The sequence below is a fragment of the Arabidopsis thaliana genome (genome assembly GCF_000001735.4).
Source record: "Arabidopsis thaliana chromosome 1 sequence".
In the NCBI taxonomy this organism is placed as follows: domain Eukaryota; kingdom Viridiplantae; phylum Streptophyta; class Magnoliopsida; order Brassicales; family Brassicaceae; genus Arabidopsis; species Arabidopsis thaliana.
Window position 1 is genome coordinate 6709505 of NC_003070.9, and position 26232 is coordinate 6735736.

Below are 26232 nucleotides of genomic sequence, written 5' to 3' on the forward strand. Positions count from 1 at the left end.
CAAACATATTAACCGCCTTTTCTCTTTGTGTTTCATCTGGACCGTCGATTGATTTAGACTTAAACAAATAGCAACCGTAGGATCTCTCCGAAATCTAAATCCGACTAGGATTTTGCCAAATGAAATTTTAATTAATTGGTCCGTAGTTTAATTCGATTAATCCGATGATCCGGTGATCCAGAAGGTAGTCCGGTTCACTGTGTGGGTCGGTTTTAAAAACATTGGATTTTGGGTTTTGCTTCCCTCTATATATATACAAAAAAGATCGATGCCTGTTCGGTATCCTTTTTTTTTAGTTGCGATGATTGTTTAGCTGAGTTTCTTATTGCTTATCTATATATTATGTATCAAATCTCCTTGTTTGATCTATGATCATCTTTCTAGGGTTTTGCTCGATTTCCCGGATTCGGGTGGGAAATCATCATCTGATCGATTATCGCGGCTGGACATGGAGGTACGTTCTTATATAGGGATAGGGTTTCTAGATTTCGTTATTACAGTTTATGAACCTGTTGGGTCTTTTCCATATATGTCTTGTAGAATTGGATTACTTGATTGTGTTTGGTTCGTATAAACTCTGCTAACTCAATCTCTGTTCGTACTCTCGTAGGGATTTATACGGACAAAACAACATCTCGTTGATCTTAACTAATCAACATCTCGTTGATCTCTATCTTATCAACTCCTCGTTGATCTCTATCTTATCAACTCCTCGTTGATCTAACTGATCAATTCTCGTTGATCTCTCGAATCAACATCTCGTTGATCTAACTGATCAATTCTCGTTGATCTCTCGAATCAATCCCTCGTTGATCTTGTTAAATCAATTCGTTGCTCAGTAATTAGAATTCTGTGTACGCATGAGAAAAGAAAGGATTTTGGTCCGGTTATTTTCATGTTTCTAATTGCGATTAATTTATGGCTGTTGCTCTCTTTTATTAACCTTTGAATCTCCTTATCTAGGGGAAAAAAACAACATCTGATCAACTCTCATTGATCCAATCATCAACTCTCGTTGATCATAGCCACTTATCATCAACTCTCGTTGATCATAACCACTTATCATCAACGCTTGTTGATCCAACCATCAACGCTCGTTGATCCAACCATCAACGCTCGTTGATCCAACCATCAACGCTCGTTGATCCAACCATCAACGCTCGTTGATCCAACCATCAACGCTCGTTGATCCAACCATCAACGCTCGTTGATCCAACCATCAACGCTCGTTGATCCAACCATCAACGCTCGTTGATCCAACCATCAACGCTCGTTGATCCAACCATCAACGCTCGTTGATCCAACCATCAACGCTCGTTGATCCAATCAACTCTCGTTGATCCAATCAACTCTCGTTGATCCAATCAACCCCTCGTTGATCATAACCTCTAATCATCAACGCTCGTTGATCCAGTTATCAACTCTCGTTGATTTAAAAGAGAAGGAACCTTGATTTTAGTTAGTGTTATCTATCTCCATAGATTTTAACACTTGTACAGGTTTTTTGTTTGAGCTTTCAAACTGAAAAGAAACAGATGTACCAAAAACACAGAGAGGGGATTTTGTACATGACTTTTGCCATGACAGGTGCGCTTGCTTGGCAGGTCACAAACCCTTTAATAAAAAGATACAGTTTTTGGTTTCGTGGAGGGATGAGGGAAGGTACGGGGTTGGTTAATAAACTTTCTTTGCCCGGCTCTCTCTCCCTCCTGAATGTGTGTCTACTGTCTTGTTTCATATGCTTCTTGCATACTACACAGACCACAATTATTGAGGCATCACTTGTGCTCTTTAATATGCTTCTTGCATGTGCTATGATCGAAGAACATTGAGTTTCTAATGACCAAGGTATTGATTATGTTTTCTTATCCTGTTGAGATGTTTAATCTGTTTGCTCATATTTTTTCAGAAACAGAGTGAGCAGGGTACGTTATAGTCTCATTCAAAGTAGGACAATGGAATATAGTCTAACCTGAAGAATTGTTAGGAGGTTGGTCCCTGTGGAATTGCGCACGGATTGTTGGTAAAAACTATCTTCTAATCGTCAGGTTTTGTCTGAATGTTACTTGTCCTCATTACTTGTATATTCGCTAAAATATAAAGGGGATCAATCAGCTCAAATGTGGAAGGAATGGAAGAGAAAGAGATAAACAGTAACGTCGGTGAGAGTGGGAGATAAAGAAACTTTTTGTATCTTGTGGATGATGAGTGAGTCTGACACTCAATAATCAATCAGTACAACGTGTGTAGTCATGGGTAAGAGTAATAAGAATTATAATTGCTAACTCTGGTTGTTATAAGGACCCTATTGACACCACTTGTGCAGAATCATGATGGCTGAGCAGTTTTCCTCATGGTGGAAGCTGTGTACGAGGGTGTAGCCATATTGTATAGGCTGTGTTCAACCAATAAAAAGATCGCTCCAATCTATAAGGATTTAAGTTGCTATCAAAGTAGAATCAACGTTCTAAGACGGCGCTGAAGTTAAGGAAATCAAATGATAATTTGTAGAACTGTCTAGTATGCAAGTTCTCATCAGCCAAATTCTGAATACAAAAGAAACTACACTCTCATTCCTTTATTTACAGCAAAACAAATAGTACCATCATATCCACACACCAAAGTGTTTGATTCACATCACACCCAAATACAAAAAAAGAGAATTCTTTCAAAATTGCAAGGTAAAAAAAAGAGGTGCAAATGTATATATTACTAAACTAGAGAAGCCTCCTCCTGAAGGTTCTGGTAGTTGATTGATAAGTACGAACGAGAAGACCGACACCAATCCCAAGACCAACACAGACACCAAGTCCTATCCCAACACCAACCCTTACACCTGCATTAAACCATGACATCTCCCCATCAATGCACTCACTTCTCCAATACATGTCTCCTTCGTATTCCTCTTTGTAATTCCCGTACTCTGTTGTTGCCTACAGACAAAAGGAATGATAATTACTATACAGAGAATGATGAAATTTAAAATGGTCTATCTCCGAAGAATAGAACAAACTTCAAATCATAACATTACACCAAAGCAAATATTGGGGGATTGTAAGTGACCAACATATGTGGGTCATAGAAGCAGCAGACAAAAGGATAAGAGCTTAAAGATAAAGGAGGCAAATGAGAGATTCCTATTTATCTCTTCATTCGTAAACTGTGTCTAGGCCACATGCCAAATTTATAAGGAGGAGACTGGTCCACTTCAATTTATTAAGGACTTTTATCTTCATAAAACTACCAACAAACATGTATTCATTCAATGGGGAAAGAAGAGGATCCAAAAACCATCACAACATTTTATGACTTATAAGTTTTTCATCAGGGATAGTAATTAATGTGTTGAACACAAACAAAATATTCAAGAAAACTGTGAGCATTGCGAAGAAAGAGGGTTTTATCACGCATATGCTATATCTTAGAACAATGAAAGAACGAATTTAGATCATGGCATATGACAACTTGAAAGTTACCTGAAGATCAAGTGCATAGGAGGTGTCTTTCTGAGGCTCTGCAGTTTCATACTCAGGAATTGCATCCAATGCCATTCTTCTACTCTGCTTCTTTTTCAAACCAAGTTGCAGAGTCTTGGTTAAGATGATGGGTGTTCCTGAGAAGCAACCAGTAACATAGACCTCGATAGTTGGCAATGGAGACGATAACTCTTGACCGTTTATGCTCTTCTCCTTAAGGAAACCAGACCCTGCAGTGACCTCAGCCTCACAATTCATTTTCCATCGATTCTTTGATTCCCCAGTGAAACCATTACTACCAGACATCTCAAGAGTTCCAGACAAAACTAGCTCATTTTTGTCATAAACCTCAAACTTCACACTACCAGTTAACCTGATATTGTCTGTGCTGACATAAGTAGCTTCTTCAGATTTCTTATCAACCCGATCTCTCCTAAGCTGTGAAGAACCTCCTTCTGAGTACATTCCCATTCTAACACCGTTAATCTCCAAAAGCGTATCTGGATCCAGAGGAATGTGATTGATAGTGAGGACCTCAGGAGTTGAATCTTCCACCACGAAATTGCTTATCCGGACATAGAACACTCTCAAATCCAACCAGGGAGATGAGCTTCTGGAGCTGTGTTGGTTATAGTTATGATATCTAGATATTTGATAGGCTTCACCACTGTCAAGTGTCTCACAAGGCTCCTCCATGACCAGAGGAAGAGAATCAACAATCCAAACTTAATTCTCACTCCAAAAACTATTCGGAAAACACATGTGTATGCTCAATTCCAATGAAAAAAAATCCCAAAGAGAAGAGACCTGGTTTTGAGGAACAGAAAAGCCTTATTATAAGGACATGAAACGAGGAATACTAAAACGAGAAAAGAGAATCATTCTGTCCCAAAAGGGAAGATTCCCATTGAACACAGAACAGAGGCAATAACACAATCGCAAACGCTAAAAGATATTTAAAGATTCAAACTTTTGCTAGATGCAGAAACCCTAAGATTGTCTCTCCCACAGAATCTCAAAACTCTCAAGATTGAGCCAGATAAGAAAATAAGTTTCAAGAAGCTCTAAAATTGAAACTATGTTTCTTCAGCGACAAAGGAACTACCTTTAAAAAACACTCGAAGCTTCTGAAACTATGAAGATCCAAAGAGAATGAAAGAAACAATAAAAAAAGAGGAGAAAACTCACCAAAAGAAGAAATCACATCCACAAATCCTCTAAATCTGGTTAAAATTGACTCGTCGAGTCTCCTAGTGTATACGATATTAATCTTCTTGTCAACCTCTAGAATAAAAAGATTTAAAGAAGAAATTTAGTTAGTGGCAAAGATTAGACTTCTCGAACCCACCACCAAAATCACAGTTTTTTCTTGTCGATCTAATGAGAACGCAGCGCGTGTCCGAGGATTACGATGGACCCCGTTTGAGCTGATATAATCTTGTTTAAGAAAAATATCTTGTCGTTATCTCTTTCATTACAAATTTTAAATGTCGGTTAAAATGGCGAAAAGTCTACGGTGACGAAGAGGAAGAAACATAAATATCAGAAACAGTGATTGCAAAGAAGAAGATGATGTGTTCTTTTCTTTCTGACCTAACGATCTTATCGTCTAAAAGTTTTACCATTTCGTTTTTCAGAACCAAAACTGTTCGCTGTTTAACACACACGAAAACGACATGCGCTGTTTTTATTGATAGACAAATATATTATTACCACGAAAAAGAAACATGCATCATCGAACCGAGACTATATGTCCCATGGGCCGGTTCAGATTTTAACATACGAGAATTATTGGTTATATAATCAACCATATCTCTCGCTTCTTGTCTTGGTGGTAAGTCTGTCCACTTGAAAGTCTCTAGACTAGTCAGCAAACATTCAGGCACAGGTGTCACTTGATCCCAGCAAACCAGTGGATCCTTAAAACACAATGGCATTTTCTGAGAACGAAAATGAGAGATAAATCAAACAATAGAGACAATTAAGACCCTAGTCATAGTAATAGATTAATGAACCTTACATTGTCTGTGAGCTCAAGGACTTTTAGATTAGGAGATCCTTTGAGCAACCGGAGAAGTATTATCGACCAATATGGTTTACAAGTACATATCTTTAGACTTTCAAGTTGATTGAAGCAAATTGCAGAAACATTCCTAGCCTGCTCATAGCATAATCACAAGTTAGATTATAATGATAAGTAATAAGATTAGAATTTCATATATAAAGATTAAAAAAAAAATATATTACCTCGGATCTTTGGAGCATTAAGCACAAGTTTAGACCATCTCCTTCGGTCTAATACTGTATGGGTTTCTCAACAATATTATTTAAATCAGTTTATAATAATTAAATTATTTATCTAAATTTTAAACTATAAAAAGAGAATTTAACCAATAATATGAAGACATGTGGAGAAACAGTTTCTCAAAGTTTCTGAAACCAGAAACGTTTCTGAAACCAGAAACGTTTCTGGACGTTTCTGACTCTCTCTCCTACTTTTTCATTATTTTATATTTTTTTAGTCACCAGATATTCTCCCAGATACTATTGATGGAGATGCCCTTAGACGCTTAACAGATGTGAAAGCTCCAAGAAATTTCTCATATTCAAAGATATTAGCATCAATGTATGCCTCTTCAAGCTTAGGCATATTCTCTATCAAGAATTTATTGTCGCTGTGATCATTTAGTTTGATGTACTCCAAAGAAGGAGCGACAATTTCAACTACATTGGAAGAACGATCACAATCTATATCTAATGATAAACTCTTCAAAGACGGTACAATGATGTGGACAGCTCCCAAAGTATCATATTCATCTAGTTCCATGACCAATTCTTCAAGAACAGGGCAATTGGCAAGAAGCGATCGAAGATATCTTTCATCGGAGGAGATTACTTCTTTAAGGTGCAAAGATTTCAGGGAGGGAAAACAAACCGTATGAGATTCATCGAGTAGTTGAAAAGATTCATCTACGTATCTCACTCCTTGTAGTAGCAAGTTTTTCAGAGATGGAAGACAAGCCATACGAGGAACAACCATGAGAATTGCATAAGAGAGTGCAAGGGTCTCGAGCGATTTGCAGGTGTACACGCAAAATGGCAATGTAGCAAATTTGTATGGATGAGGATAATAATCAATGAAAAGCTCCCGCACACAGTGAGAAACTGCAGCTTCAACGCATAGTTTGATATCTTCTGGTTGAAATGGTAAAGTACTAAACTTGAGAGGCAAGCTTTCCAAAACCGGAACTCTATGTAGCGGCAATGTCCTTCTGATAAAACGTCGAAACCTCCGGCGATTGGAAGGTTTAGTGTCGCGGTCTTCATCATACTCAAGCTTTGGCACCCGCAACCAAAGAAACTTCCACGTTTAGACAAAATGCTAGTGGTCACAGCAACTTTTGTTGGAAGAAATGATAAAATCTTCACCAGCAAGTCATCAGTATTGATCTTTTCCATATCTTGAAAATTTCAGGATTTTTTTTTTTTTGTGGACAGAAACACCGAGAGCGACAAAAACAGAGTAAATAATTAGAGAGCAAACGGTGCAAAAGCAATTGATATTGTGGAAGGTTGGGGTGGGGGTGAGATATTTTCTACCGACAAGGTTATTTCCGTATATATAATGGAAAATAAGAGAGTGCTCAAACGTCGTTTTATTTTTCTGAATTTATATTCTGGTCAAAGTTTGTATTCGATGTCTTTCTATATTTCTTGGGAAGATGTTTTTTTTGGGAATTAAAATGTGTGTTTAGGAACTAAAAAGATAATTAAATTACAAAAAGTTCATATTCGATGTCTTTCTATATTTCTTGGGAAAATGTTTATTTTTTTGGGAATTAAAATGTGTGTTTGGGAACTAAATAGATAATTAAATTTCAAAAAGTTCATCTACTTGTAATAACTAATAAGCACGACAACCTTAATTGCAATTTGGAACAAGGGTTGACGTTTAAAAAGAAGGGTTGACATTAAAAAAGAAGATGAAGAAGAAGATGTTGATGTATTAAGAAGTATCCCATCGTCACATAATGTATATCGTTTTAACCATCGTATCGATATGAGAGTTGTTTCGCCAGATGGTGGTGTGGCAACATTTTATTTTCTCAAGGTTTAATTCGCTTGTTGTGTGCTAAATTGTGTTCCGTCGACTGAGAGTTAAAATAGAGCGAAATTGTGTTGTCTGAGATTTCCCTGTTTTTGTTTCTTTTCTGACCATCCACATTGGTGGGCTTTTAGCAAATGTTTTTAACAATAATTTTATTATTTATTTTGAAGTTAAGAGTTTTGATAAGAGTTTTTTTTTCTTAAGAATGTATTTTGTCTCTTAGAATGTATTTTATCTCTTATATAAGAGTCAAATCTTAACTATTTTACCAATTAAACATTAAATTTAAATCTTAATATCTCTAAGAATTATATTAAGAGCTCATCAATGTGGATGCTCTAAACATAAGCTCCCTTCATGGTTTTCACTTATGGGTTTTTCTCGTTTCTCTCCTTACATTGGTTTAAAACATTTGGGCATCTCAATCTCGCCCAAATCATCAAACTCAGGTTTCGATTTCTCTTATCTTTATTTCATTTTTTCTGGATTTTGTAAAAAGTTGTTCAATTTTTATAGTTTAGTGGTTTGTTTGCTGACAAGAAGAGAAGATGTAAGAGTATGGTGATTAGTGCGTCTCTGTTTGGTGTTGGAGCACCTGAGGCTTTGGTTATTGGCAGGTGTTGTTGCTTTGTTAGTCTTTGTATTGTACTGAGTAAAAGCAAATATGTGCAACCAAGAGTTGTTTCTTTTCTGAATATGTATTATAAAGCAATGTATTGTAACCAAACAAAAAGATATATGTATTGTTTTACAAAATTTTAGTTTTTTCTTAGAGAACCCCATTAGTGGTTTTAAATTTTTAATCATTGGAGGACACAAAACTTAAGAGCTTCTATGCAAGTTTTTAAGTTTGAAAAAGCTAAATTTATACTTATAAAATGCAAAAAACTCATCATGGGCTTGTAACCATTGAAGATGCTTTTAGAACTTTTTTTCAAAAATAAAATAAGAAAATTGGCTTTGTAGAAGACAAGGCACTCAATTAATGGCGGCCCATATTTTTTAAATAGCCCAAGAGCACACTATGCCGTTTTCGTTTTAGGTTCCGTCCAAAAATTAACAATATTTTCGTCGAAGTTTTTCATTTTGATTTTACTCCCTTTTTATGTCATTTGGAGTTTTTGTTACATTTCTTTTTCTTATATCTCTTGTTTTTTAACGCAATTTATTTTGATTCTAGTAGTTAAATCTTGTATTCATTTTTTTAATAATCCTTTTGGTAACTCAAAAATAAAAATTGAATTGAAAAAAATAAATAGAAAAAATTGACCTAATTTAACATGTTTATCGTGTATGCCAAACCTATTTTGAAATTGGGATGTCGTCCTCTTAGTTACACAAAGATTAACCTACTTCGTTAAGTCTTATATTATCCTTAATATTAAGACAAGAATAATTCTTTGAGTGTCCTTTTCAAGTAAACAAAGAATATAACTTGATATAGATTATTTGATGGAGTATAAAAGAATATCTATCATCGTTACCTGAAACCAAAACATAAGAAAACCATACACAAAACTAAAAGTAAAAGCATAGATTTATTTCATCTATGGAAATACTAATGAAAATTTACTCACTATCACTAATGTGACGGCTGCAATCAAGGCGAAGATTCTTATAGCGATGGGTATCGTTGTTTCCGTTCTGGACTCTTCTTTCATAAGCAATGCTCCAACTCCGATATAGAGATCCATAATCTCTATCATCCACAACATTCTTTGCATATCAAAGTAGTTGCTGAAAATGAAGATGTACATGAAAAATGCAAGCTTTGTAGAGGTAACTTGCCAAAGATGTATTACTATTGTTCTACATGTGACTTTGCTATCGATTTGGTATGCGCAAGAAAAGAAGTCATTCTTACAATTGAAAGTCTAGAGACCCACGGGCATCGTTTATCACTTATTCCAAAGATGGTTATGTTTACTTGTTCTCTATGTGGACTGCTTGATGATCGGTTTCCTTATGCATGTATTAAATGTATTAAATGTTTGGTTTCATAATATTTAACTTATAAATTTGTATACCTGCTATCTCCTCTTTCGTTTAAATTTAAACTTTCTTCGTTATTAAATATTTTATTTTTATAGTATATTTTAGAATGTTGAGTACCCCATTTCTCAAAATATATTATGGGTATTTCTACTGCAATGTATAGAAATTTTCATCATTTAAATTTATTGAAAAGGTTTCTTTGAAAGGAAGGAAAATCGAATTTATAATTTTTAAAAACCTTGTGCTGGCCGTAACTCAAACACTGTCTCTGCGGGTCCATCATCAAGCAAGGGATCTAATTCGGTTCAGGCAAATCACATGTTCACACCAAACAGCGTTACATCTCCCGGTTTTTGTTTTCAACATGACAACTCAAGCTCCCCTCGCACCTGCAGATCTCGTTGGGATTAGTGGTCTAAACGATGATGATTGGAAATTGTTACAACACATGCTTGCAGAGCGCAAGAACAAGTCAACAGAACGTCTCTCCGGTAAGTTTTTCTTTGAATCATGGATCATTGATACAAGCGCGTCGAATCATATGACGGGTACACTTGAGTTTTTGCTTGATATACATGGCATGGCACCTGTTTTGATAAAACTTCCGGATGGACGGTTCACAACCTCCACAAAACATGGTCGTGTTTTGATGGGTTCTTCATTAAGTCTCCAAGATGTGTTCTTTGTTGATGGGCTTCATTGTCATCTCATTTCAGTATCACAATTGACTAGAGACAGTGGATATATGTTTCAGATAACTGACAAGGTTTGTGTTATTCAAGACCGCATCACGAAGACGCTGATTGGCGCAGGTGAACAGCTTAATGGTCTTTATTTCTTTAGAGGATTGGGAGTTGCAGCGCCTGTTCAACACAAAGATTCTACACCCATCGATGTGTGGCATAGACGTCTCGGGCATCCATCTTCTAAAGCTATGGAGATGTTGAAATTCTCAGATTTTAGTAGTAGTGGTTTTGATTCAAAAGATTGTGAGATTTGTATTAGTGCCAAGCAGACAAGAGATTCGTTTCCTTTGAGTTCAAATAAAACAAGTTTTGCTTTTGAATTGATTCATTGCGATCTATGGGGTCCTTATCGATCATTCTGCTTGTGAATTCTCGCGACGATCTCTCACGGGCTGGTTTATACAACTAGGTGGTTCTCCTATTTCGTGGAAGACAAATAAACATGATGTGGTCTCACGTTCTTCCGCTGAGGCTGAATACAGGGCCATGGCTGACACCTTCAGTGAGTTATTATGGATCCGTCAGTTACTAAATGTTTTAGGAATTGATTGTTCACAGCCTATCACACTACACTACGATAGCTTGTCTGCAATTTAATTGGCTGCCAATCCGGTTTATCATGCAAGGACAAAACACGTTGGCCGTGATGTTCATTTCGTCCGTGACGAGATAATTCGTGGAGTAGTAAAGACAACGCATGTCAATACAAAGTCTCAGCTCGCCGATATCATGACTAAAGCTCTTGGTCGAAAGGAGTTTGAAGAGTTCCTTTGCAAGCTAGGTATTGGGCTATATGGGCCTCGTTTAACTTAGTCCATATCTTGTAATTAGGTTAAGTCATAAGACTAATGTCTTCTCTTGTATATAAGGCAACGATCATGTATCGTAGCAAAATAAAAAAATCTTTTACATCTTCTGGGTTTCTTGACAGTTTTTAAATTTGAAAGAGCTAAATTTATACTTATAAAATGGAAAAAACTCATGGGCTTGTAACCATTGGAAATACTTTTAGAACTTTTTTTCAAAAATAAAATAAGAAAATTGGCTTTGTAGAAGACAAGGCACTCAATTAATGGCGGCCCATATTTTTTAAATAGCCCAAGAGCACACTATGCCATTTTCGTTTTAGGTTCCGTCCAAAAACTAACAATATTTTTGTCGAAGTTTTTCATTTTGATCTTATACTCTTTTTTTGTCATTTGGAGTTTTTGTTACATTTCTTTTTCTTATATCTGTTGTTTTTTAACGCAATTTATTTTGATTCTAGTAGTTAAATCTTGTATTCATTTTTTAATAATCCTTTTGGTAACTCAAAAATAAAAATTAAATTGAAAAAAAAAAAAAATTAACCTAATTTAACATGTTTATCGTGTATGCCAAACTTATTTTGAAATTGGGATGTCATCCTCTTAGTTACACAAAGATTAACCTACTTCGTTAAGTCTTATATTATCCTTAATATTAAGACAAGAATAATTCTTTGAGTGTCCTTTTCAAGTAAACAAAGAATATAACTTGATATAGATTATTTGATGGAGTATAAAAGAATATCTATCATCGTTACCTGAAACCAAAACATAAGAAAACCATATACAAAACTAAAAGTAAAAGCATAGATTTATTTCATCTATGGAAATATTAATGACAATTTACTCACTAGAACTAACCCGTGGGCTAAAATGTGATGGCTGCAATCTAGGCGAAGATTCTTATAGCGAAGGGTATCGTTGTTTCCGTTCTGGACTCTTCTTTCATAAGCAATGCTCCCGCTCCGACATAGAGATCCATAATCTCTATCATCCACAACATTCTTTGCATATCAAAGTAGTTGCTGCAAATGCAGATGTGCATGAAAAATGCAAGCTTTGTAGAGGTAACTTGCCAAAGATGTATTACTATTGTTCTACATGTGACTTTGCTATCGATTTGGTATGCGCAAGAAAAGAAGTCATTCTTACAATTGAAAGTCTAGAGACCCACGAGCATCGTTTATCACTTATTCCAAAGATGGTTATGTTTACTTGTTCTCTATGTGGACTGCTTGATGATCGGTTTCCTTATGCATGTACCTTATGCAATATGAGTTTTCACAAAGATTGCGCTGAATCCACACCAGAGATCAACTACTCTTGTCATCCTTGTCACATTCTCAAGCGTTTCACTCGTGTTCCAAGTTACACAGATGGAAAATGTTGTTTGTGTGGAAACACACCTTATAATGTATTTTATCATTGTTCTATTTGCGATTTCAGCGTGGATGTTAATTGTGCAAAGAATCCACCCCCTTTCACTCTTGTTCAATCTAAGGCCCATAAGCATGCACTCACTTTTATGCCGCAACGATATTTTGTTTGTAATGCTTGTGGACTGGATGACGACCCTAATCCTTATATATGTATTCCATGCAATTTCATGATCCATCGAAATTGTATTGATATACCACGCGTCATAAAGATCAGTCGTCATGATCACCGTATTTATTACAATCATTATCTTGAAGCCGGAGACTGGAATTGTGTGATGTGTCATAAAGAGATAAAGTGGACATGTGGAGCTTATTTTTGTTCGCAATGTCCTAGTTTTGCCATTCATGTCAGATGTGCCACAAGGTACGGGGTTTGGGATAGGATTGAACTGGAAGGCATACCAGAAAATACTTTAGAGGTTAGATCATATAAAGTGATCAAAGAAGGAGTAATAGAGCATTTCACTCACAAGGATCATACTTTAAAGCTTAGAGAAAAAAGTGATAATGATGAATGCATCTCCTGTAAAGCATGCACCTATCCCATATTTTCTAGCCCATTCTATAGTTGCATGGAATGTGAAAATTTTATCCTTCATCAAAAATGTGCTTATCTCCCAAAACAAAAAGTAGATTCCCTTTACAAGATGTCGACTACTTTATCTACGAGAGGTGTGGGAAGCAACTCCTTTGAAATTTGCAGTGCTTGTCACAAAATTTATAATGGTTATACATACGAAAGTGATGATAAGTGTGTAGGCCTAGATGTGCGATGTGGTTCTATTTCTGAGCCTTTTGTCCATTGTTGAGGGAAGAATTGGACAAGTCTCAATTCTGGCCCAAAAGGAGTTAACAGCCCGATTTCGATTTATAAGTCAAAGCCCGTTACAAACAAAGCCCAATCTGTTGAAAATGAATGTTCTAGAGAAAGGACAGATCATCACATTAAACAGAGGGAATTGGCCGGATTACCCTCGTCGTACGCCCTAAACAAGCGGCTATAAATAAAGAATGGAAAGAAACGTTGATGGGACAGAAGAGGGGCTCTAATACAACGACAGTACGACTACAAGCGAAGAAAAGATTGTCGACGCCCTCGTTCGACGAGCTGAACCACGGAGGAAAGATCGCCCCGACCTCAAAACCGTTGACGCCCTCGTTCGACGAGCTGAATACTCGAGGAAGGATCACCCCGACCTCAAGATCGCCACCCCCACTCTTCCCCGTTCCGAAATCGTCCTCCTCAACTCGTCCACCTCGTTTAGCTTCCGGCTCGAACAACTTGAAGATTCTTCTTACTTCTCCAGAGATCCCATTCGTTGTACTTGTTTGATTCCTGCATCAACATCCATGAAAGTCACCCTCTTCATTCATTATACATCAACTATTCAAAGGGAAACATGTTTTGTAATGCTTGTGGAGATAATGCAACTATGGTCTTGAGTTGTGAGGAGTGTGAATTTGTTTTAGACATCAAATGTTCTGTTTTACCAAAGATATGTGCACACAAAAATGATAAAGATCATTTTCTCTCTCTATGCTACGGAGAAAACACGAGTGAGCGGTACTGGTGCGAGGTATGCGAGGAAGAACTAAATCCGAAAAAATGGTTTTATACATGTTATCAATGTGCTTTCACTTTTCATATCAAATGTGCTCTCGGAGACTTCACATGGATGGAAACGAATTGTGATGATGAATATACCAAAAATGTGTTTCGTAATAATCGTATGTCTCGACCGATATGTACTGTTTGTTATTCTCGTTGTCAATTCCCATCCGTCTTGCTCTTTGATTTAACCTGTTGTTGTTCTCTAAGATGTTTCCAAAAAGCGGTCCACATCGAACCCGAATGAGATCCTTGCATCCGGCTTGCTATTGATTTATCTCAAGTGGATTTACAACAAATTCATTGTTGACAGGTTGTTTCGCCTCAAAAATAACATCTAAACACACAATTTATTATTTGTAAATAGAAAATATGTATTAAATGTTTGGTTTCATAATATTTAACTTATAAATTTGTACATCTGCTATCTCCTCTTTCGTTAATATTTAAACTTTCTTCGTTACTAAATATTTTATCTTTATAGTATATTTTAGAATGTAGAATACCCCATTTCTCAAAATATATTATGGGTATTTCTACTGCAATGTATAGAAATTTTCATCATTTAAATTTATTGAAAAGGTTTCTTTGAAAGGAAGGAAAATCAAATTTATAATTTTTAAAAACCTTAACTTGTTAGCTGTTTTTACATTATTACAGAAAGCAATCATTTTGTAAATAAAATAAAAGTCTTATGAGCTGTTAAGATTGTAAAATCAATTTGGACATCAAATGCTCTGTTTTTACAAAAGCTGATATGAACACAAATATGACTAAGCATTATTTTCTGATGACTTATATTTAGTTATTTTTCTAACGACCGATCTAACGAGCATTTAACTAGCCTTTAAATGCATGTCTTTTTTCCAACCACAAACAAGACAGAGACAAGTAGATGAAAGATGTATACAAATAATTAACTGTAATCTGTGATAGATGATGTACAGAACTATAGATAGACAGTAACAAAAAAAAAGTAAAAGAATCATGGACGCCACAAAGTCTTTTGGGCACATAACATTCCTTCTTTGTCTTGAGCATAAGTCATTCGAATCTCCCAATGCAAGCTTCTTAATATCTCTTCCAATGGCTCTAATATCTCCACTTTGTCACGCACAACCACCCAACCTCCAGGCCTTGTCAATCTATCCATCTCCACCACGATCGAAGCCGGCTGCTTACACCTGCGACAACAACAAAGATATGGAGATTTCACGGCCAGGTTTCTCATTTGACAAGCAAATTTGGATTCAAGATCCCTACTAGTTTACCTGTTTTTGAGCCGCGAAAAGAGATGATCAGCATGAAGAAGGTCATAAGATCTTGGATATGTTCCAAATGGTTCACACCAATCATGGTATATACCAAGGAGGCCTCTTTCGTATATGAATGGAAGTGTGTCTGGTGAATGCACAGGCACTACATTCATTACCCACACATTCTGCTTCACAAGTGATGCCCCAAATCTGTTGATTATTTTGTGAGAATTCAAAACCAGTAAGAATCACCAAAATTCTGTTCTAAGAAGAGTATAAATGATCTCTCCTTTTTTCATACCCGCCATAGATAGCTGTCATGTCCATCACATTCCGGATATGTAACCAGTCGATGCCTAATCCAGTGAGGTAAGATTTGTTTACCATAGCATTCCAATGATTTGTATCTTCCATAGCTTTCTCTTTGCTGGTTAACCACTCAGGGTATGTTTCAAGTCGCTTTGGCCATTCTTCAGGCCACTCTGCTCCATGTTGTTCTATAGCCGACGGTATTTCATATATACAAGTTTTCATCGGCACATACCTATCCAAGGATGGAGCACGTGAAAATGTTCATCATAATGGACATAAGAAGAAAGAAAAAGTCATGCCATTTAGATTATCACCATTGCTTTACTTACCAGGCTGCATCTGGGTTTTCGTTGTCCTCGCAAAGAGGTGGATTTTTCTTCCTTCTCAGTTCATAAATATCATTTGATTCTGGTTTCTGATATATCCTCACTCCCATTTCACTTGCTTCTTCGGTCTTGTGTGCAAGAATGTTCCAACAAATAGAAGCTGTCAATGCAGTCATCGCTGCAAAACCCACACCAGAGACAAGTTGATAAATGCTAAAAGCACAAGTAAAATTTTGATGTGTTCAAAATCTTAGATACATCATGTTGATGAAAAGCTTAGATCCACCATTTTCCTAATATTATGGATTTTTCAGTGCGAGTTAAATGACATATGAATATATATACCTTCATCATCCTCAATCTTGTCATTATTACTTGACAAAATGAAATATCCATTAGGCCTTAATATTCTGTTCATCTCCAGGAGAAGTTTACCACCTGTGATTGCGGAAGTATAAGTACTCATGACTCGAAAAGCATATTGACAATAATGACACTGTTAGAGAAACTATTACTTACCATGAGAATGCCAGTGGACTCCGCAAGCAGCACAATGAATGGTATCGAAGACTCCACTAGGAAAAGGAAGTCTTCTACTTGCTAAAGAGCTGACAAAAGTAGGAAACCCGCGCTCAAGAGCGACCTGTGCTAAGTCGACTAGATCGTCCTTTAAACCTAGAGACACCGTCAAAACATCCTTATCCAGCAATGCAGCTACAAAACTTGAATCTGAGCATCCAATGTCCAACACTATACGAACATTCTTCCCCCATTCAATATCTGGTACCATCTATCAAACACCAATCATGTTTTTATCTCTAACACAGAACTTGTCTCCAATGAAAAGCCAACTTCAGAGAGTAACAAATGATACTCACCTCTTGAATGAATTCAAGGTACTGTAGAACATTTCCGTTGAACGTAGTCTGGTTCTGTGGAAAAGATAGGTATTCACCGGTTTCATTCACCCAATTATGCTTCTTAATATACGCAGCCAACTTCGGATGTGCCACGTTCTTATACAATATCTGATGTTAATAAATAAAAAAGACATTAGATCAAAAGAACTTGAACCAAATATCTCAAAGAAGCTCCAAAAATTTAAACCTTAGATTTGCTTTCAGGCCAGGAAACAGGAGGATCATAGCCATCATGTGGAAGAGGAACAAGACACATAACTGGTTTCTTAGGACAACTCCTCTCTCTATGTCTATAACTCTGAAGCCTCCCTATTAACCCATCATTATCAATACATGGCATGTAATTGTGCTTGCTCCTAGTGTTACACAATCTCCAGCTATACTCAGCTTTAGGATCAAACACCGGACCTTTCCTCTTCCTCTTTTTACTTATCTCGTTTACAGTTACTTCCTCATTCTTTTCTTCCACTTCTTCATCAACTGATGCACTTGAATCATCCACACTTCCATCTCCATTTCCATCAGATTCTCCTTCATTGCCATCTGACTCAGTTCCTTCTTCTCCATCTTCCTTATTAGACTGATCAGAATCGTCAGATTCCGCCTCTTCATGTTCTTGATCCTCCTTAACCACAACTTCTTCAACCACAGGCTTTGGCACATCCTTCTTCTTATGTGGATGAGACACAGCATGCTCTTTCTTTTTCTTGGTTTCATGTTTATGAACAGACGAACCTCCAACTTTTTTCCCCTCTTTAGATTTCGAACCAGATTCAACTTTACCTCTCTCATGTAATTTGCTAGATTCAGACACCTCATGAGCTGACTTAGTGCGAGATGACACTGGCTCAGCTATGTCGTCGAAGCTTTCTCTCTGGACATTAAAGGTAGAAGCAGAGGAAGATAAGAAGGACCAGAAGAAGACGAAGCAGAGACCCAAAACAACTATGAACGTCATCTTCACCCAAATCCCTCGTGGCTGTTTAATCCTACGCGCGAAATAAGCAATCCCCATTTCTCGTTTTCTCTCCATCATTTTTAAAATCTTAAAGAAACCACTTTTAACGCAACTGAACAACAGAGATCTGCAAAGAAGTACTTTAACCAAACTTGAGATAAGCTCGGAGGCCAAGAATTTGATCAAAACTAAGCAAACTCTGGGAGCTAAATCAGGATCTCCGCAAGTAAGGTTCTTGAGCACGATTTAGTAGGAATTTGCAGTACCCAGATTGGAAAAGCTGCTAAAAGAAGAAAATTTACAAATCTCAGATTTCTATCACGGGAGAAAAGAACGAAACACAGTAGAAATTTGCAGTACCCCAAATCGAATCGTAAAAATTTAAGCTTGATAATCAATCACATAACTGAAAATTACGACTCTTTTTTAAGCTAACACTAATAATATTATCCTCAATGCTTTTTTCTCACTTTTTTCCTTGTATAGTTGAAAGTTGAAAAAGAAAAGAGAAGAAGAAATGGGAAATTCTGGCTTTTCACTTTTGGTAATAAATAATAACTGAGAAGTGGTCAGAACTCAGAAGTTGGTCGGGTTTCGGAAAAGTGCCAACAAGAGAGTCGAAACAGCCGGAGGTGACGGAGAATTTTAATTTTTGGTCTCTCTTTAACAGATCAGGCATTAAGCCCAAATGGATTTGAAGTAAATCAGCCCAATGGGCTCATTACGGTTGTACAATATACATGAATGTTGATTACTGTATAGGTAATAAATACACAGTAATGCATCATTTCATCACTGTTGTTACTTGTTAAAATTCGAAAGAGCATAATAGAAATCTCAACTTCCAATGAGATTTGGATTCCATAAATTTTGCCACAATTTATTTAGAACTCACAACAAAGTCAACATTGCTGTTAACTCTAGATATCTTGCTTCAATTACAATAGTCTTTACATCCTTTAAAATCTTTCAATTTTTTTCTTTATTCATACATTACTTGTTCTGATTTTCCCATTATACTACTCCTTTCTATTTCAAACTCTTGCTTTCTGTCATTAGCAAATAGAGAAAGTGATTTCTTAACCAAACTTACAAAATTGGAACTTAACAAGAAAGAAGAAAGTTCGTTTTGTTCACGTATAAAAGGAACATGCTGCCATTTTAGGACAAGTTTGTACATTTTTAAAATTTTAAAAACTTTTACAATTACAGAATTTAGCTAATAATTCCGACATGCTAAAAAAACTCTTTTTACTATTTTTTTTTTAAGAAAAGGAAATAATAAAAACAGCTCGTCATGATGCATAATTATGTCAAGATTCGTTTCAAAAAAACGTGGACCCCTACCGCCTCCTCCTCCACTACTACTACCACCACCACCTTTGGTTTCCGTTTCTCTGTATATTCATTCCTCGAAACCCTCCAAAAACCCATTTCAATCAATTTCTCGCTTTTGCCCTCTACGTTTCTCGTCCTGGGTTTCTCAAATCCAGCTCAGTTTATTCCCCAATTCAATAATCAAAACTCTGTCTTTTGGTGGGTCTTCGTCAAAGCTCTCTCCTTTACGGTCCTTTTCTCCAGCGCATGAAATAATAAAGGACACCTGTATTTATTAAAATCACTACATTTTCCGTAACAAAAAAAATCAAACTTTGTTTTCTCAATGGACGGTGCCGGAGAATCACGACTCGGTGGTGATGGTGGTGGTGATGGTTCTGTTGGAGTTCAGATCCGACAAACACGGATGCTACCGGATTTTCTCCAGAGCGTGAATCTCAAGTATGTGAAATTAGGTTACCATTACTTAATCTCAAATCTCTTGACTCTCTGTTTATTCCCTCTCGCCGTTGTTATCTCCGTCGAAGCCTCTCAGATGAACCCAGATGATCTCAAACAGCTCTGGATCCATCTACAATACAATCTGGTTAGTATCATCATCTGTTCAGCGATTCTAGTCTTCGGGTTAACGGTTTATGTTATGACCCGACCTAGACCCGTTTACTTGGTTGATTTCTCTTGTTATCTCCCACCTGATCATCTCAAAGCTCCTTACGCTCGGTTCATGGAACATTCTAGACTCACCGGAGATTTCGATGACTCTGCTCTCGAGTTTCAACGCAAGATCCTTGAGCGTTCTGGTTTAGGGGAAGACACTTATGTCCCTGAAGCTATGCATTATGTTCCACCGAGAATTTCAATGGCTGCTGCTAGAGAAGAAGCTGAACAAGTCATGTTTGGTGCTTTAGATAACCTTTTCGCTAACACTAATGTGAAACCAAAGGATATTGGAATCCTTGTTGTGAATTGTAGTCTCTTTAATCCAACTCCTTCGTTATCTGCAATGATTGTGAACAAGTATAAGCTTAGAGGTAACATTAGAAGCTACAATCTAGGCGGTATGGGTTGCAGCGCGGGAGTTATCGCTGTGGATCTTGCTAAAGACATGTTGTTGGTACATAGGAACACTTATGCGGTTGTTGTTTCTACTGAGAACATTACTCAGAATTGGTATTTTGGTAACAAGAAATCGATGTTGATACCGAACTGCTTGTTTCGAGTTGGTGGCTCTGCGGTTTTGCTATCGAACAAGTCGAGGGACAAGAGACGGTCTAAGTACAGGCTTGTACATGTAGTCAGGACTCACCGTGGAGCAGATGATAAAGCTTTCCGTTGTGTTTATCAAGAGCAGGATGATACAGGGAGAACCGGGGTTTCGTTGTCGAAAGATCTAATGGCGATTGCAGGGGAAACTCTCAAAACCAATATCACTACATTGGGTCCTCTTGTTCTACCGATAAGTGAGCAGATTCTCTTCTTTATGACTCTAGTTGTGAAGAAGCTCTTTAACGGTAAAGTGAAACCGTATATCCCGGATTTCAAACTTGCTTTCGAGCATTTCTGTATCCATGCTGGTGGAAGAGCTGTGATCGATGAGTTAGAGAAGAATCTGCAGCTTTCACCAGTTCATGTCGAGGCTTCGAGGATGACTCTTCATCGATTTGGTAACACATCTTCGAGCTCCATTTGGTATGAATTGGCTTACATTGAAGCGAAGGGAAGGATGCGAAGAGGTAATCGTGTTTGGCAAATCGCGTTCGGAAGTGGATTTAAATGTAATAGCGCGATTTGGGAAGCATTAAGGCATGTGAAACCTTCGAACAACAGTCCTTGGGAAGATTGTATTGACAAGTATCCGGTAACTTTAAGTTATTAGCTTCGTTTGAGGAACTGTTATTGTGTAACTTCGAGACTAATCCATGGTTGTTTTTTTCTTAGAGAAGAAACCCTTAGATTTGATCTCTGACAATGTCAATGTGTTTGTTGTTTATGTGTTTTGGAGAGTTTGTGATATTTGAGTTACAGTTCTTGAGCTCATGTTTTCAGATCTTAGATGTGTAATGACGAAATCACAGAATAAAATTAGGGACATTGTTAAACAAAAGGTTGTTTGTTTACTATTATTGAAGTTTGCTCCAATTAAATTACAGAAACCAAAACTTTCGTTTGTCCAACTTTGCCTTTCACTGACACTCACTCGTGTTGAATGGTGTGAATATGTGAATCCGTTACTTTGAGAATATAAACAAGGAACGGTAACTACAAAAACCATTTTCATGTTCTTGTAACGTATTATTTCGTTACTATCTGTAAATTGTCTAGATATTTTCCTAGTTTATTACTTTTGGAAGAAAATGACCTTAGTATTGTTTACTTGGTTCTGATTTCTTAATGAATGGTCAAATTGGACAGTGGGACATGCCAAGAATGTTATATAAAGAATGATTTTAAAATTGTTATTATATTGTTGTTTTCTTTTTCAAATCGACCGCCGTTTGCATTGGAAATAGTCCTTTCATGTTCGCCAAACAACAAAACTCCCAAAGCAGTTTCTATCACATGGTAGCTTTCCCATTTGGATCCAAAACACTAACATTTGCATTTCTGATTTTCTATACTTAATTCAAGATATTGTTGAATACACAAATATAGTGCTATTAATCTTGAGAATCCGAAAAATTACACACAAAAACAAAAAATCAAATTTAAAGGTATAATGATATGCTTGTACAAGATAAACAAATTATAATCAATGTCAAGAAGAAATACATTGAACAAAGCATGAAATACAGACACAGGGAAGGGACAAAAGAATGATCTGTAATGGAGAAAGCAAAAAGTGAAAATTTTGTCTTCTTCTTCCTCTTCTTGTTTTGATCATCTGAACAAAGCTTGGATCTCTTCAAGCGTTTTTCCTTTAGTCTCAGGAACCCAAAGACTCACAAAAACCACAGTGAATCCACAAACCAAAGCGTAGAGAGTGAAAGTTCCCCCACTGCTCCATGCTAACAGCATATTTGCAGTCATTGTCACTAACCATGACACGAACCAGTTTAACAAAGTTGCTATACTTCCGGCTAAACCCTTTATATTCACTGGCAGAATCTGTTTTACCAACATTAATCAGTATTAAAATTTCCAGTTGTGATTTTAACACTAAGGAACACCATGTTTTAATATTTAGTACCTCAGACATAATCAGCCATGGAATTGGTCCCATTCCTAGAGAGCAAGAAATAACCATAGCCTGTAAATAACTCAGCCAGATTTAGTACACATACCGGGAAATATGTAAATAAGAAAGTATCTTTCGTTGTGTGAATGTATAAAACAAACGACTTACCACAACTCCAACTACGGAAACCATGCTTAGAATGTTGTACATGTTGGAATCAGGTGATACAAATTCCTAACAAAAGATTAAGAAACCTCAATATCTCATAATTAGAGTGACACTCTTACATTGTACAAGTAGAGATGTCAAAAGTTAAAATGTTACCTTAAGGTAAAATGCAACTGCTACAATCACGAGGCTTATCGTCATTCCGATAGAAGAGATCTGCATTTCAGAAGAAAATGCTAATATTATGTTATGCATACATAAATTCTTCAGACTTTGTAAGATATACAGATGAATCTCAAATATTCTTCACCATGAGTAGAAGCCGACGACCTGCTTTATCCACCAACCATGTCGCTATCCCAGTCGCCACTACCTGGTATAGAATGAACAACGGTTAGAAAAATCGAATCTAATGTCTCCTAGATTGAAATGATATACCTGAACAACGCCAACTCCAAATGTCGCCACATTACTTGATGTCACCCCTTAGTGAATGATAATTGCAAACAAAGAAGCATAGTTAGAAATCTGTTTATTCTATCTTAGGACCATTCCAATAATCAAAAAAAACATATGACTCTACCTGCAGATTCAAAAATTGTACTCGAATAGAACAAGACACCATTGATTCCTCCAAGTTGTTGAAGTGCAAGCAGCCCTATACCAACCTGTAACACAGATTACAGGAAAAGAGTGAGTTTCTCTCATGTGTTGACAAAATTAGTTCAAGAGAGGTAAGAGAAATTGCACCATCAGTGGGAAATAGTATCTCCTGCGCTTGAGGTCTACAAACCGAACTGCAGAACGTTTGCTAGATGATGCCACAGATCTCTGCAGAGTGCATAAAATGAAAATTTTAAATAAGACAAGAAATCACATCAAAGCATTTCTTCAGTTTAGTCACTACCTTGATTTCATTAACCTCAACGGTAATATCAGTCTCAAATCCACGAAGAACTTGCAATGAAGTTTCGAAATCATCTGTCAAACCCATCTTTGCCTACAATTACAACACCAAAACAATTTAGGATAACCAATAATGCAACAAACTCAACAATATAAGCAATACGGTTGTAGAGGCATACCAACCACCGAGGAGATTCAGGAATGAAAAAAAGACCCGGTATCAACAATGTACATGGCAATACTCCTAAACATAAAGAAGACAAACAAGAAAGTGATTAGACTGTATCGATCAAAATAAAATAAAAACAGGTATAGTTTCTCCCAAGTCAAGTCAAAATGTTTTGTGAGTTACCCAAAACTGCAAGAATTCTCCATGGAACAAAGAGACCGAGTAAATACGCCAGCATTATCCCAATTGTTACAGAAAGCTATAAACACAAAACATTTATTGTTTAGTGTTAACATATGAATCAGCTCATAAAATGAAACATAAAAATAGTGAAGCTAACTAAACATGACAAACCTGGTTAACTGAACCTAAGGCTCCTCTCATGGTCTGTGGAGCGATCTCAGCTATATATACGGGAACCTAAAATCGCAATTCAAAGGTGTGTAATTATATTGATCACTCCAAACAAACATTGCTGAAATCAAAGAAATAGTTGAATCTAATATTACCGTATAGGAGATAATCCCAACTCCGAAGCCTTCTAACAATCTTCCCATGTAAAGAAAAGAAGTATCCTAAACAAAAACCAAGAACAACAACAACTTAGTAGGTATAGAGATAAGCCAAGAATATCAGAAACTTTGAGAACACCAAAACACTCACTTTTGCAAATGATATCGAAAGCCATCCAATAATATTGGGAATTGCAGCAATCATCAGAGACTGTCAAAAGGAAAGAAAAACACAGTAAATAAGATACAACAAGAAAGAAGATGTTACATGACAAATTGTCACAGATGAGAACATGTTTTAGAATCAAGAAACAAAACTATTATACCCCTTTCCGTCCAACGTATTCAGCAATCTGACCACTCGCAATTGCTCCAACCATAGCACCCACATTGGATAGAGACCCAAACACAGAGTACTAAAACATCAAACAAGAAACCTAAAAGTCAGAAAATTACAGAACAAGAGTCTTTACAAAAAAAAAAAAAAAAAACAGAACAGTTCTTAAATAAAGATGGGACCTTCATACCTCTGATACAGTTAAACCAAGATCCTTAGTAATGGCAGCTTGAGTTGGTGAGGAATAACCACACTGAAAACAAAAAGATAAATCAAAATCAACACTTTCTTAGTCAATTTGAGCAAAAGCAGAGAAATCCACATTGATAAAAAAAAATATAAGAAAGTTGAGATATTTGTTTATGTTGTTCTTACAGTGAATCCGAATTGAATAGGACCAAGAGCAACAATCAAAACACAAGCTAAGACAGAAATTGAGCTGTCTCGAATAACTTGAGACGATTCCAACATACTAGATTGTCTCGAACCCATCCGATACCAACTTCCTGTGTGTAAGAACGGTCGCCGAAGATCATTTCTTCCCTCTTCCGTATTATCATCCCTAAAACTCATCTTTTTGTTTTTCTTAAATCTACAAAACAATCGTAATCTACAGAGAGAAAAAAGCACGAATCTTTCGGAGGATAAAAATGTCGATCCTAAACTAGAAAATGCAGAAGAAGAAAAATACGAAATTTGAGGTAGGATTTGAGTTTTGGGTGAATTCAAAAAGATGTTAGACTTGTTTTGCTTAAGAATTCTTCATGGTTTGTAAAAATTGAGCCTTTGCGTGGAGAGACGCAGACTGTTTCATAGTTTTCCACCTCAGAACGCGTCGCCTAACATCGATTTATAGAATTCGTAAAGGGACCTGTTTTTTTTCTTCTCTGTCGACAAAAAAAAACTTAATTTAAAAACATTTTAATTTGTAATTAAATAAGATATCGTTCATTTTAAATTCTTTTATATCAAATTTAACTATTGTTTTTTTTTGTCTGATTGTCGTTTTCGAGTTATTTTTTGCGCAAAGATAATTTTTTGAATCATTGTCCCATGTTCGCTCACATATACAAGCATTTGTAGTCGCTTTGAATCATTTATTTTCTTCTACATACTTCTACATACTCATTAGTATTATAATGAGCTTTTACAATGTAACTAATTACGCAACAATACTATAAAATTGTGGTACAGGCTGAGACTAAACTATATTGTATTTTTAAGAAAATGTTTTTCTTTTTGTTTAGGTAAACTGTCTACTTCAAAGATATTTTTTGGTAGGAATAATAATTAAAACTTCCCATATTAGAATACGAGGCCACTAGACATTCCTTTTGACAACAAAAAGTGACAATGTCATTTTATATTTTAGCACTTATAATAATAGTTAGCATGCATTATAGAATTCATATTTAGATGTTGTCCTAACTCTTAACAAAATCAGAATAACAATATTGTGGGAGAAAATTTAGCTAAAACTTCAATTTAGGACAAATAATAAGATTATTAAAGTAACACTTAAATATGAATATAATGCTCGAATCCTCCTCTACTTTTTAGCATTTTCGCTACCTCGTTGATATTGATGTCGATAGGTCACAAATATGCAAGTGACATTATTTTATTAGATAAACTCGAATAATTATAGTTTTTGTTTTCTAGTATATGAAAAATAT

The 26232-nt window shown here is 36.2% G+C and overlaps 8 protein-coding genes, 1 non-coding gene and 2 pseudogenes across 18 annotated transcripts; 7 read left to right on the forward strand and 4 right to left on the reverse strand.

Moving 5' to 3' along the window:
- Nucleotides 1-268: 268 nt before the first annotated feature.
- AT1G19394 (uncharacterized protein) lies at nucleotides 269-1166 on the forward strand (the record flags this gene model as incomplete). Of its 2 annotated transcripts, NM_202137.1 has the most annotated exons (3): nucleotides 269-279; nucleotides 385-454; nucleotides 964-1166. In NM_202137.1, the coding sequence occupies 3 exons, from the start codon at nucleotides 269-271 to the stop codon at nucleotides 1099-1101; spliced, it is 219 nt and encodes a 72-aa protein (NP_973866.1). In that variant the 3' UTR covers nucleotides 1102-1166. The 2 variants fall into 2 exon arrangements, with proteins under 2 accessions (NP_973866.1, NP_001185034.1); NM_001198105.1 differs by lacking the exon at nucleotides 964-1166 and adding an exon at nucleotides 611-841 and having other exon boundaries at nucleotides 274-454.
- Nucleotides 274-2284, forward strand: AT1G19396 (uncharacterized protein). 2 transcript variants are annotated; one of them, NM_001198107.1, is made up of 3 exons: nucleotides 274-454; nucleotides 1910-2023; nucleotides 2104-2284. In NM_001198107.1, the coding sequence occupies exons 1-2, from the start codon at nucleotides 369-371 to the stop codon at nucleotides 1974-1976; spliced, it is 153 nt and encodes a 50-aa protein (NP_001185036.1). In that variant the 5' UTR covers nucleotides 274-368; the 3' UTR covers nucleotides 1977-2023; nucleotides 2104-2284. The 2 variants fall into 2 exon arrangements, with proteins under 2 accessions (NP_001185036.1, NP_001185035.1); NM_001198106.1 differs by having other exon boundaries at nucleotides 1916-2023.
- AT1G19397 (uncharacterized protein) lies at nucleotides 1347-2283 on the forward strand. Its single transcript, NM_202138.4, has 2 exons — nucleotides 1347-2023; nucleotides 2104-2283. The coding sequence occupies exon 1, from the start codon at nucleotides 1536-1538 to the stop codon at nucleotides 1830-1832; it is 297 nt and encodes a 98-aa protein (NP_973867.3). The 5' UTR covers nucleotides 1347-1535; the 3' UTR covers nucleotides 1833-2023; nucleotides 2104-2283.
- Nucleotides 2285-2517: 233 nt separating the features above from the next.
- AT1G19400 (Erythronate-4-phosphate dehydrogenase family protein) lies at nucleotides 2518-4979 on the reverse strand. 4 transcript variants are annotated; one of them, NM_101797.5, is made up of 3 exons: nucleotides 4665-4979; nucleotides 3477-4283; nucleotides 2518-2933 (listed from the first exon to the last, which is right to left on the reverse strand). In NM_101797.5, the coding sequence occupies exons 2-3, from the start codon at nucleotides 4170-4172 to the stop codon at nucleotides 2718-2720; spliced, it is 912 nt and encodes a 303-aa protein (NP_173373.2). In that variant the 5' UTR covers nucleotides 4173-4283; nucleotides 4665-4979; the 3' UTR covers nucleotides 2518-2717. The 4 variants fall into 4 exon arrangements, with proteins under 4 accessions (NP_173373.2, NP_001321486.1, NP_850946.1 ...); NM_001332392.1 differs by having other exon boundaries at nucleotides 4582-4979; NM_001332393.1 differs by having other exon boundaries at nucleotides 2534-2933; nucleotides 3032-4283; nucleotides 4665-4748.
- An 8-nt stretch (nucleotides 4980-4987) lies between these two features.
- Nucleotides 4988-6935, reverse strand: AT1G19410 (FBD / Leucine Rich Repeat domains containing protein; the record flags this gene model as incomplete). The annotated part of the gene is made up of 6 exons (NM_101798.1): nucleotides 4988-5128; nucleotides 5285-5416; nucleotides 5497-5634; nucleotides 5724-5764; nucleotides 6003-6745; nucleotides 6823-6935. The coding sequence occupies 6 exons, from the start codon at nucleotides 6933-6935 to the stop codon at nucleotides 4988-4990; spliced, it is 1308 nt and encodes a 435-aa protein (NP_173374.1).
- A 2162-nt stretch (nucleotides 6936-9097) lies between these two features.
- On the forward strand, nucleotides 9098-9692 carry AT1G05503. The gene has a single exon (NR_143395.1). It is a non-coding gene; the product is annotated as an uncharacterized misc_RNA (transcript).
- Nucleotides 9693-9943: 251 nt separating this feature from the next.
- AT1G19415 lies at nucleotides 9944-11150 on the forward strand (annotated as a pseudogene; the record flags this gene model as incomplete). The annotated part of the gene is made up of 1 exon: nucleotides 9944-11150.
- A 762-nt stretch (nucleotides 11151-11912) lies between these two features.
- Nucleotides 11913-14647, forward strand: AT1G19420 (annotated as a pseudogene). The gene has a single exon.
- Nucleotides 14648-14908: 261 nt separating this feature from the next.
- On the reverse strand, nucleotides 14909-18571 carry AT1G19430 (S-adenosyl-L-methionine-dependent methyltransferases superfamily protein). Of its 3 annotated transcripts, NM_001332395.1 has the most exons (9): nucleotides 18312-18571; nucleotides 17181-18234; nucleotides 16952-17101; nucleotides 16593-16863; nucleotides 16419-16511; nucleotides 16077-16251; nucleotides 15737-15979; nucleotides 15451-15645; nucleotides 15069-15363 (listed from the first exon to the last, which is right to left on the reverse strand). In NM_001332395.1, exons 2-9 carry the CDS (start codon nucleotides 18027-18029, stop codon nucleotides 15165-15167), a joined length of 2175 nt encoding a protein of 724 aa, NP_001323230.1. In that variant the 5' UTR covers nucleotides 18030-18234; nucleotides 18312-18571; the 3' UTR covers nucleotides 15069-15164. The 3 variants fall into 3 exon arrangements, with proteins under 3 accessions (NP_564084.1, NP_001323231.1, NP_001323230.1); NM_101799.2 differs by having other exon boundaries at nucleotides 14909-15363; nucleotides 17181-18568; NM_001332394.1 differs by having other exon boundaries at nucleotides 14909-15363; nucleotides 15451-15979; nucleotides 17181-18564.
- A 671-nt stretch (nucleotides 18572-19242) lies between these two features.
- KCS4 (3-ketoacyl-CoA synthase 4) lies at nucleotides 19243-21427 on the forward strand. The gene has a single exon (NM_101800.3). It carries the CDS (start codon nucleotides 19615-19617, stop codon nucleotides 21163-21165), a length of 1551 nt encoding a protein of 516 aa, NP_173376.1. The 5' UTR covers nucleotides 19243-19614; the 3' UTR covers nucleotides 21166-21427.
- Nucleotides 21428-21906: 479 nt separating this feature from the next.
- On the reverse strand, nucleotides 21907-25520 carry AT1G19450 (Major facilitator superfamily protein). The gene is made up of 17 exons (NM_101801.3): nucleotides 24932-25520; nucleotides 24747-24809; nucleotides 24546-24635; nucleotides 24371-24430; nucleotides 24217-24282; nucleotides 24062-24127; nucleotides 23891-23966; nucleotides 23718-23782; nucleotides 23540-23632; nucleotides 23383-23463; nucleotides 23216-23300; nucleotides 23071-23117; nucleotides 22943-23005; nucleotides 22789-22848; nucleotides 22633-22698; nucleotides 22477-22536; nucleotides 21907-22394 (listed from the first exon to the last, which is right to left on the reverse strand). The coding sequence occupies exons 1-17, from the start codon at nucleotides 25127-25129 to the stop codon at nucleotides 22167-22169; spliced, it is 1467 nt and encodes a 488-aa protein (NP_173377.1). The 5' UTR covers nucleotides 25130-25520; the 3' UTR covers nucleotides 21907-22166.
- Nucleotides 25521-26232: the final 712 nt, after the last annotated feature.